The sequence below is a fragment of the Rhinopithecus roxellana genome, chromosome 14 (genome assembly GCF_007565055.1).
Source record: "Rhinopithecus roxellana isolate Shanxi Qingling chromosome 14, ASM756505v1, whole genome shotgun sequence".
Lineage (NCBI taxonomy): Eukaryota > Metazoa > Chordata > Mammalia > Primates > Cercopithecidae > Rhinopithecus > Rhinopithecus roxellana.
In genome coordinates, this window is record NC_044562.1 from 44,501,835 (window position 1) to 44,512,883 (window position 11,049).

General features: G+C 38.6%; 2 protein-coding genes across 5 annotated transcripts; both read right to left on the reverse strand.

The window, feature by feature from the left end:
* Positions 1 to 600: 600 nt before the first annotated feature.
* On the reverse strand, positions 601 to 10,463 carry ASNSD1 (asparagine synthetase domain containing 1). Of its 3 annotated transcripts, none has more exons than XM_030916698.1 (6): positions 10,253 to 10,442; positions 7,592 to 7,645; positions 6,085 to 6,160; positions 3,972 to 5,527; positions 3,499 to 3,680; positions 601 to 993 (listed from the first exon to the last, which is right to left on the reverse strand). In XM_030916698.1, the coding sequence occupies exons 4-6, from the start codon at positions 5,433 to 5,435 to the stop codon at positions 714 to 716; spliced, it is 1,926 nt and encodes a 641-aa protein (XP_030772558.1). In that variant the 5' UTR covers positions 5,436 to 5,527; positions 6,085 to 6,160; positions 7,592 to 7,645; positions 10,253 to 10,442; the 3' UTR covers positions 601 to 713. The 3 variants fall into 3 exon arrangements, with proteins under 3 accessions (XP_030772558.1, XP_010368583.1, XP_030772559.1); XM_010370281.2 differs by having other exon boundaries at positions 6,085 to 6,114; positions 10,253 to 10,408; XM_030916699.1 differs by lacking the exon at positions 7,592 to 7,645 and having other exon boundaries at positions 10,253 to 10,463.
* ASDURF (ASNSD1 upstream reading frame) lies at positions 601 to 10,463 on the reverse strand. Of its 2 annotated transcripts, XM_010370280.1 has the most exons (6): positions 10,253 to 10,463; positions 7,592 to 7,645; positions 6,085 to 6,160; positions 3,972 to 5,527; positions 3,499 to 3,680; positions 601 to 993 (listed from the first exon to the last, which is right to left on the reverse strand). In XM_010370280.1, the coding sequence occupies exons 1-4, from the start codon at positions 10,340 to 10,342 to the stop codon at positions 5,457 to 5,459; spliced, it is 291 nt and encodes a 96-aa protein (XP_010368582.2). In that variant the 5' UTR covers positions 10,343 to 10,463; the 3' UTR covers positions 601 to 993; positions 3,499 to 3,680; positions 3,972 to 5,456. The 2 variants fall into 2 exon arrangements, with proteins under 2 accessions (XP_010368582.2, XP_030772560.1); XM_030916700.1 differs by lacking the exons at positions 601 to 993; positions 3,499 to 3,680 and having other exon boundaries at positions 5,167 to 5,527; positions 6,085 to 6,114.
* Positions 10,464 to 11,049: the final 586 nt, after the last annotated feature.

The window sequence follows — 11,049 nt, forward strand, 5'->3', positions numbered from 1 at the left end:
ACCTCCACATGTTCAGCAAACCAGAGGCTCATCAAATCTTGTTCCACAGTTTTTATAGAGTTTAATAGACCTTAACCTTCAGCAACACTCTCCCTCCCAGAGGTTGGTGGGTGGGGATGAAATTCCAACTTTTCTAATCTCTTTTTATTTTTTATTTATTTATTTTTTTAGAGACAGGGTCTCACTGTTGCCCAGCCTGGAGTGCAGTGGTGTGATCCTAGCCTCACTGCAGCCTCCACTTCCTGGGTTCAAGTGGTCCTCCCACCTCTGCCTCCTGAGTAGGGAGGCACATGCTTCCATGCCCAGTTCATTTTCTGCACTTTTTACTTTCTTTTTTTTTTTTTTTGGTAGAGATGGGGTTTCATCATGTTGCCCAGGCTGGTCTCAAACCCCTGGACTCAAGAGATCCCGCTGCCTTGGCCTCCCAAGCTGCAAGTATTAACGGCTATTTAGAGACCTCACTCTAAGTCACTGCATTAGCATAAACTCAGGTGTGATCAAAAGGGGCTTATTACGAATAACAAAAGATACTCCCTATCACTAAGGAAATTCCATGGTTTTAGGAGTTCTGTGACAGGAAAAAATGAAAATTCAACCAAATGAACTTTAAAACTACTATTATTATACAATAATAAAGCAGCAGAGTATCTCACTTTTATATAGTTATATAAAAACATATTTTTATATTGTTACATTGTGAATCACATTACAATTTAGTCTCCTTTTTCAATAGAAAGATTTTCTAAGGAAATGATTTGGAGCCGTCCACATTTATCAGATGCCTTTTCATTATTTTTTTCCATTTTTGCAATTCTTGATCCAAATTGCATGGCCCGTTTGGGCAGAAGAGCAGAGGCTGTAAGACCAAGTTCCACAGCTGCAAGGCGTAAAAGTAGTTTTTCACCAATTCCTCGGGGTAAAGTCAAGTTTGCTTTTTCCCAAATTGGTAGAGAATTTAGAAAGGAGACAACATTTTCATCCAGGAAAGGAAATCTAAAATAAACCGATAAATAATATAACCACTATGTAAAAATAAAATCAACCTGCTTTGATTTATACACAGTTTTATAGCTAAAATTTAATCAAACTAAATGTTTCATAACATATGACATATACTAGAAAACAGTCTAAGTCTCAATAAATAAATTAGGCTTACTGTGTCCAGAAATAGTTTCAAATTGTCTTACAAGGTATCTTTGTGGAGGCCTTGAAAACAAACATGATTTTTTTTTTTTTTCCACCTAGGCGAGCACTACCACACCCAGCTAATCTTTGTATTTTTTGGTAGAGATGAGATTTCGCCACATTGCCAAGGCTGGTCTCGGACTCCTAAATCACTCAAGTGACCCACCTGCTTCGGCCTCCCAAATTGCTGGGAATACAGGTGTGAGCCACTATACCTAGCCTACAAGCATGATCTTAACTAACTATTCAATCTGTGTCTGATCTTTATCACGTCTAAAGAAATGACACTTTAGGGATATGGAACCAATGTAGAAGGGCTCCACAGTCTGAACCTGCAAAACATTTATGGTAAAATTTTGTTAATCAAAATTGTTTAATTATACTTAAGCCAATTAAATGGTGATAAATTACTGTAACAGAACAAAATATTAGATTTTTTTTTTTCCCTAAATTCTGGGATGACCTAGAAACAAAATATTAGATTAAAAAAAATAACTTTCTGCCCTTTTGCTTCCCCAATTTCTACAAAATTCTGTTCTTTTTCTGTTTAAAATACTTTAACACCCACCATCCCACATCTCCAAATGCAATACAGTTACACTAGTGTTTCCATTTTATTACATCTTAGTCTAGGTTAAGAGACTGGAAAAGGCAAAGACATTTGTTATCTGGAATATTACATAAAAATGAATGAGTCGCAAAAGCAAATTTAACTACAGAATCAAATCAACACACTACTGTTAATATGTATGTCAAGATACATAATAAATTATTTAGATCTAGCACTATATTTGTTATATCACAATTCTGTATTAGCTGCTTTAAACATTCTTCATATGCATTTTTATTTGAGCATAATATAATACTTTCATAAGTAAGTGCTTTTACTAGACAAATTCCCTTCTCTATGACCTAGCTGAAATAACAGACTGAATTTCTACCTCTTTCTCTCTCACGTCCTTCAAAGAGAAAACAGTTTAACAGTTTACAGACTTTATTACGGTATTAGTTATCACTTTATAGTGAAATCTGGAAAATTATGATACAATAATGACGTAGTAGCCAAACTTTTACATGGACTAGGACCAGAAACTTAAGAAGGACAACTGTGTAAAGGCAGCTACAAGTCAGTGGAAAGAGGAAAAGACTGAAGTAGAGACAAGAAACAATGAAGTCTGAGAGAGGGAGAGAGAGAAACTGTAGTATGTTTAATTCTCAGGGAGCTTACTTGGACTTCCTATTCTTGGATGCTTGTACCCTTGTAATAAACTACCTACTTGAATCAATTAGCCTACTTGAATGGATTTTTGCTCCTTATAACTAAATGTCACATCTTCCTTTATCCTTACTTAATGTCTTAGAAAGTTTTATTCAAATACTGTACTTGTTCACTACCTTCAGAAATATGATATAGGTAAAAATAAACCTGAAAAGCAAGAATCGATACATGAAAGTGCCTTGGTTTCTCTGAAGGTTTTAGGTAATCTGCAATATGTGACTGAATTGTGTTCAAAAACATGTGGCAGAGGAATATCCAGTGTGAGGACTACCTTCAAATCAGCATGGATCTATACATACAGAAATGTCTACAGAGACAAAGCCAGTTTCTATAACATCGGAGAAGAAGGCTTGCAGGTGGGGCTTATGCCCTTCCTGGGAGCAAAGCAAACGTTAAAAGCTGAACAAAACCCTCTAAATACCTTATCTTAGTATTTCACTATCTCAGTTTTACTTTGATAGTCTTTTATGTGGAAACAGAGTCTCACACTGTCTCCCAGGCTGGAGAGCAGTGGCGTGATCTGGGCTCACTGCAACCTCCACCTCCCGGGTTCAAGCCATTCTCAGCCTCCCGAGTAGCTGAACTACAGGCATGCGGCACCACGATCAGCTCATTTTTTTGTATTTTTAGTAGAGGTGGGGTTTTACCATGTTTACCAGGCTGGTCTTGAACTCCTGTCCTCAGGTGATCGGCCCGCCTTGGCCTCCTAAAGTGCTGGGATGACAGGTATGAGCCACCATGCCTGGCTTACTTCAACAGTCTTTTTCACTATAGTCTTAAAAACAATCCTGTCTTTACGTTACCTTTGAAAATTACTGAAAATACATTTCTTAGAGAATGAGTTCTAGAAAATAACTGCTCTCCTGGCTCTTCCCAGCTCTGTTTCTGACTGTGTTTATAATATAAAGCCAAGTTATTATTGCTGCTGTTATTCATATGAACAGTCTCCAAAGAGAAAACAAACTTAGAAGTCTCCATTTACACTCTGCTGTTTTTATAAAAATACCGAACAACACTCAAATGATTAGAATTACCTTGCTTCTTTTCCATGATCACCAATAACTCTGTCATCACGACCAAGATTTCTAGAAGAAATTCGACCCAGTTCCATCATTATTTCCTTATTCAATCCTTCCAGCCCATGTGACTGAAAGCGGACACGATGACGAGAATAACCTGCAAGTTGCTCATCTGCACCAATTCCAGTGAGAACTACCTATGCAGTTTAAAGAAATCCACATAAAAATGTTATCAACTACAACTACACAGTAAAGAAAACAAGATAAAAGAAAAGCTTAAAAATTGCAAACCTAAAGATAACACTTTAGGAGAAAAACAAGATAAAGACAGAAAATAGTAAAATATATCCAATTCTAAAGAAGTCACATATGTTGTGTTGTAGTTTAAATGCAACTAAAATATGCTATATTCTTACCATCAAAATACTACAAGCTTTAAGGGTCAAAAATAGGTCTCAGAAATTATCAAAAGAAACACTGTGTCATACCTTTGCACTGCTCTGATAGGATTTCACTCCATCTTGGGCCACTAACCGACCAATTCCTCTAGAAGCAAACCAGACTGCACAGCCAATGCTATCATCCAAAACTGTATCCAATGGCCAAATTAAGTGACATATTCGAGTTCTTCTTAATTTCTGCAGTTCTTCCATAGAAACATTAATTTCAACAAAATTCCAAATTCGGGAAGGGCTAACAGCTTGTAGTTCCTTTAGTCCCGCCCTTCCTGTGATTCTATCTGGTACACTGACATGTTTATCAGGACTGTCATCATCAGTAGCAGCAACATCTTTAGAGAATTCTTCAGAAGATATTTCACATTTATTTTTCTTTTTATTTCTTTCTTTGTTAAAGCTAGTTGGCATGGTCTTTTCTTCAGCTATGAAAGCTACATTAAGAAGATCAATTGGTTCATCTAAAGGAATATGACGGTCAGCAAGGGTTGCAATAACCATGGAATCAATGCCCCCAGAAAACAGGATTGCAACATTTGCTTTCCTATCACACATTTTCAAAACTTCATTTGCTGTCAGATTTTCACCCCTAGGTAAACACAAGACACGTTTCTTGACTGCTACACTCAAGACATCAATGAACTGCTGAATTACTTCCTTTATGTGTACATCAGTAAGAAAGACCTGAAGTGTCTCTCTTGTAGGTGGCACATTGGAAATATTACTGCAATGAGTCTCCAATGCAGCTTGTGGCAACATCATATTTAAAGGAACAACAGGTTTTTCAAGATACAGTTTGGCTTCATTTGCTACCACGGATACAAATGCTGGTAAGTCTGCTGAAATTTGACTCAGGCTATTAACATTTTCTTCAATAATATTCTCCCTAGAAATATATTTCCAAGGATACAGTTGTAAAATAATGCATCTGGAAATGGCAGTAGACTTAAGATCAATTCTGAAAAGTCCAGATGCTGGAACTTCTTGCCACCGATTTGCCAATCCAGATGTTTGGGTGCCAACTGAAGAGAGGCAGAAACTCTTGCCCAAATTACTAAAACGCCAAAGCAAGCTACGGCGACCAAAAAAATCCCTACCAAACCATAAATAATGACTAGATGCTTGATAATATATAAATGACCAGGGACCTTGTACTTCTGAGAAGAGTGACAAAATCTCAGATTCATTCTTACAGGAGGAAAGATAATTAAACAAAATTTGAGTATCATTCTCTTCAGCTTCAACCTTTATTCCACTAAAAATTTCTCCATTCCACAGAAACACATTGCCTCTTTCATCTTCCACAGGCTGGGTAGTCAAAACACCCCTCAAGTGTAGGACGTGACCAGAAAATAAACACTGGTAGTTAACATCAGACTTGAACAATTGTTTACTACTATTGGGTCCCCGCTGTTTAAGATTATATAGTAAGTCCTCTTTTACATCTTGACTGAAATGCTCAGCAGAAAAGTTTACAGAACAACAAATGCCACACATTGTTACGTGAAATCAGGTTGACTATTTCTTGATTTTGGTCTTCTCTAAGTTTTCTGTTTCTTGGTATTCTTTTTTCAGTTCATCCAATATACCTATTGCAGGGAAGGAGAATAAATATTAAATAACATAAAAATTCTTGGACTTCTACCTAGCAATTCAGAAGGCAAAACAAGCTGTTTACCAAAATCAAACCATATAAACACACACACTGTGCCAGTGCCAATGATAATTAACAACAGGCTACTAACAAAGAATGTTTATCTTTTGCAAAAATAGCTTCTGTTTTGCCGAGTGCTCATTTTGGCCCAAGCACTTGGCTAAGCACTTTTTATACAGCATCTTGTTTAGATCCCACAATACCTTGGAGGCTTAAAGTATTTTACCCAAAGTCACAAAGGTAGAAAGTGGTAATGGTTTGTCATACTTAGACCTGTTTGAAACTCTAAAGCACATGTTAATAACTATTGCTTTCTAATACATATTATGATATAGATATATATATATATATATTTTTTAACTGTTGACTCATCTTTGGAAGGCTAACTTGAAGAAAACCAAACTGCTGTATTAATCTTTTGATATATATTTTAACATTCAGATGAGTATAATTTAGGCACCCCCCAAAAGCCACAAAAAAGAAAAAACTTACTTTTGCTCTCAGATAGCATTTCTGTTCGGTCTGCAAGAAAGAATATATTGCTGTTCTGTTGCTGCCTATATACTTTCTGGAAAACATAATTTAGGCTAATATCAAATTTTGATCTAAAAAGTAGATGTTAAAATCCTTAACCCTATTATCACTAATTCTTGAACTTCAGTAATATATATTCAGTACCTATACTTTAGCAAACACAGATAAGCAAAAACACAAATAAAAGTCATCCATTGCCCAACTACCAGAAAGTGCTACTACTGAAATGAAACTATTTTCTCTCCATATACCATTTTAACAAAAAATGTTCTTACTGTATCTGCAGATTTATGCTTTTATCAATGAGCAATATATTGAGAACACTTTTTCTTATCAGTAAGTGTTATTTTACAAGAACACAAAAATGGCAAAGCAAGCTATGGTGACCAAATTATACCTACTGCTATATAGGTATAATATATTACAGTTTATTTGCTCTGCTTCAAATACTAAACATTTAAGGTGTTACCAACTCTTTGCTATTGTGAATCAACGTTGTGATGAATATCTTTGTAACTAAATCTTCGTGCATTCCCATGATTCTCTCCTAAGTATCAACTACTATAAATGGAACTGCTGGGTCAAAGTGTTATGGTTTGAGTTGTTGAGACTTTCTGCCAATTTGCCCTCTAGAGAAAGTCTGTATTAATTCTGCCTCAAATTTTTTTTTTTTTTTTTTGAGATGGAGTCCTGCTGTGTCGCCTAGGCTGGAGTGCAGTGATGTGCTCAATTCACTGCAACCTCTGCCTCCCAGGTTCAAGAGATTCTTGTGCCTTGGCCTCCCGAGTAGCTGGGAGTACAGGCATGCGCCCAGCTAATTTTTTCATGTGCTTCAACTTCTAATATTCCATAAGTGACAACATCAGAAATATCTAAACAGTTATTACATAATCTTTAAAATACTTTTAAGAGTTCAAACTAATTTGTTCCTGAATGTTAAAATGTAATTTGACACTGAAACTATACACAAAGCAGTAGCTTGCTTGTTTATATTAATGGAAATGGCATTAAATAACCATGATACACATTTATAAAAATCTATGTAAAAATTTTTTGGAGGGAGGGGAAGCAATGTATCCTTTTTTGTTCAATAATCATCCACATTGATTTAAAAGTTTCTTCTCATTTCAATATAAAGTTTGTTTGTATCAAAAGAAAACACCAAATTCAGGTATAAAATAAACATCATCAGTGATTACAGCTCCAAGATACCAAAATACAACTAGTATCATTTGTTGCAAATGCAATGTGAATAGCATGTGATAGAAAAAAGACATCTTCAACTATGAGATCTATCCATTTAAAAAAAGAATCTAGACACTTGAAATTTAAAAAGATGCTGAAATACTATACATTTTATTAAAGTATGATTAAATCTTATCTATAATTCTTATAACTTTAATATATAGTTAACATAAATAAACCTCCCACATATTTACTATTCAGAATTCCTATAATAACTCACCCTATTCTTCTTAAGGTTAGAAAGTTCATCCACCACAATTTTTTGTTCTTTAATCTATTGAAATAAAGAAAAACTCCTTAAGCTAGATGTTTTCAAAGTATGTTCAATGAGAATCCCTTAAGGGGTTGTTTTAAAATTAGAGATGGGATAAGGGGCTATGATGTACTGGTTTTCCAAATGGGCAGTTCGTGAATATACAGATTATCTTCAACAGCAGTAGGCCAGGCGCGGTGGCTCAAGCCTGTAATTCCAGCACTTTGGAAGGCCAAGACGGGCGAATCACGAGGTCAGGAGATCGAGACCATCCTGGCTAACACAGTGAAACCCCGTCTCTACTAAAAAATACAAAAAACTAGCCAGGCGAGGTGGCGGGCGCCGGTAGTCCCAGCTACTCGGGAGGCTGAGGCAGGAGAATGGCGTAAACCCGGGAGGCGGAGCTTGCACTGAGATCCGGCCACTGCACTCCAGCCCGGGAGACAGAGCGAGACTCCGTCTCAAAAAAAAAAAAAAAAAAAAACAAACCGCAGTCTGTGTGGTGGTACAGTTGGGGAAAAGTTGGAGGAGAAAAAACAGTGATTAGACTTGCAAAATGTTAGGTAACCCATTAAGATCAGACAGGGGATTTGGTGTTCGTAACCAGCAATCATGCCCAAGACTACAGTTACTCAACAAGGTTTATACCTTTTATTAAAAATATATGATATACACCAGGCCCAGCACAGTGGCTCATGCCTGTAATCCCAGCAGTTCGGGAAGCCAAGGCAGGTGGATCACCTGAGGTCAGGAGTTCGAGACCAGCCTGACCAACACGGAAAAACCCCATCTCCACTAAAAATACAAAATTAGCCAAGCATAGTGGCGCATGCCTGTAATCCCAGCTACTCAGGAGGTTGAGGCAGGGGAATTGCTTGAACCTGGGAGGCAGAGGCTGCGGTGAGCCAAGATTGCGCCATTGCACTCTAGCCTGGGCAAGAAGAGTGAAACTCCATCTCAAAAAAAGAAGAAAAAAAAAAATAGGTGTGTGTATATATATATATATACACATACATATACACACCAAAAGGAATTCCAGTCTTTCAATTAAGCTGTGATTTAGATTGGGGAAAAAAAGGCAAATTGAATGAGGGGTGGGTTACTTTTTTCAATATTTTCATGATTTTATGTACTAAGAAGTGCAAACATTCAAATCAAGCAATGCCTTATTTGGGGACAGTAAGACCTGTCATGTTCCATCTTTGTATTTTTCCCTTTTTATCTCAATGACTAGCATAGAGCTGGCACTGTTGAACTGGGTTTCTTTTTTTTTTTTCAAACAGGGTCTTGATCTGTTACTCAGGCTGGAGTGCAATGGCGCGATGACGGCTCACTGCAGCCTCGATTTTCCCGGGGTCAGGCGATTCTCACGCCTTAGCCTCCGAGTATCTGGGACTACAGGCCTGGGCCACCGTGCTAACCTGGGCTTCATTTATTTGTAGGAGAGGGCTCAACTAAGTGAAAACTAAGTTTCTTTTTAACTCTTTATTTATTTTGTAAACACGACTGATTACATAGTATCACAAGAGCCTCTAAAAGCAGCTTTTATAATATTTGTGCTACTTCACACACACCTCAGGGATTTGTATTCACCAGTATGCGTAAGTGGCTTGCTATGGTGGTAATCAGAATGGGCTGTGTGTCTTTTGAAAATTCACCCCCAATTCCCATGAGTATGCACTTTTCTGTCTCCCCAGTTGGCAGAGCTGTAGTAATGAGGTTGAATTCCAAGGCCGAATTTGTAAACATTCTTTGAGACTTAACATTTGTACGGGGCTTTCCCATTTCAGGAATGACAGGTGTACATTTCACTTTACTTCAAAGAAAGTAACTGATACAGAAAGATTAAAGAGACTTGTCCAGATGCCATTGTAAGTTTGGGACAGAACCAAAGTAGAATCTAGGACATGTAATACCTGAAGGGCTACAACCCTCCCCACCCCCATTTATCTTTAAAGGTTTTGTTTGTTTATGGCAGTTAAGGCTTATATTATATTGGCTTCCTCTCTCCCCCTTTTTGGTATAACAGTGACAACCCAATGAGTGTTTTAGGACCATTGCTTTGGTTAACGGAGAAGCAGCAGCTAACAGGTGGATGAGGAGAGACCAGTTAGGAAGCCCTTGCGGGGGGCGGGGGGGACGGTGGTCCCGATGGCAGATGACGGTGGCTTATTTGGGGTGGTAAGAGTGTTCACGGTGATAAAGGGGCATATTTGAAATGAGTTTCAAAGGTAGAACTGATAGGCTTCCATGATGGGCGTCAAGGATGGATCCCGGGTTGCTGGCATGGTTAACTAGATGGAGAATATCTGCGATGGAACAGATTTGGGGTGGGCGGTATTTCCCAAAGTTTAAAAAGACTAGGGAGGAAAACACCCAACCAAAACTCCGCCCCGCTGCCACCTGGGTCGTGTCTCGGGGCAAATTTCAATATCTCCCTTTTCGCAACTGTTTTCAGAAAACAAAAGGACTAACTGTGGCTGTCAAGTGCTAAGAATAAAAAGAGCAAAGTAGCAGGGCAAAGCCGAGGCCCGGGCAGGCCCCACGCTGCCCTCTGCGGATCAACTTTAGGGTCCTGTGGAGCCCAGTCCCGAGTCCAGGAGCCTTTTCATTGCGTCTCACACTCACCTTGCTGCTAAGATCCTCCTTGTGTGGGGTCGAATTGTCGGTGGGGATCAGCACAGGGCTGTCCTCTGGGAGCGTCCCTCGGTTGGGCATTTCCACCCACCGCAAGAAACGCGCTATGCTCAGCCCTGAAGGAGCCTAGAGCATTAGTCACTGCGCATGCGCGCTTCCAGCCGCGCGCACCCTTTCTTTTCCCGCTAGTCTTACCAACAGCGTCTGCGCGCTCACTTGAACGCATGCGCAGGCCGTGTCTGGCCTGGGGAGGAGTTTCGCGCCTGCGCGTGGCTGCTTAGGGCGTGAGTACAGTCCGGTTGCAAAATCTGAAGTTCCTGTACTGGCCTCTAGTGGTTGAGATGCAGAAACGCTCAGGTGGTTTCTTCATGACGTCTTGTCTAGTATACAACGAGTTATGTGCGCCCTCCAGTGGTAAATGTAAAGAATAGCCGTGCAATAGCAATAGCTCTTAATATAAGATTTATTATCTAGGGGAAGATGAAGCTGAGGAACATAGTTAAGAGATACTGTGTTGGCAACAGAACTATACAGACTTGGTAAAGTTTTGGTTAACTTGTGGTTAGGGTTGCCGGATAAAATACAGTATGAATTTCAGGTGAATTCGTAGTTTTTTAGTACGTCTATGTCCCCTGCAATATTTGCAATATCTCATTTCCGTGGAAAAAAATGACTAAAACTTGGAAATAGGCAAAAGAGATTTATTTACTGGATGTTCTTTCAGTGCTGCTCTGAACTTGACTTTATTATATTGACTTGACTTGAGTGGGCTGTTTTACAATTCTCTA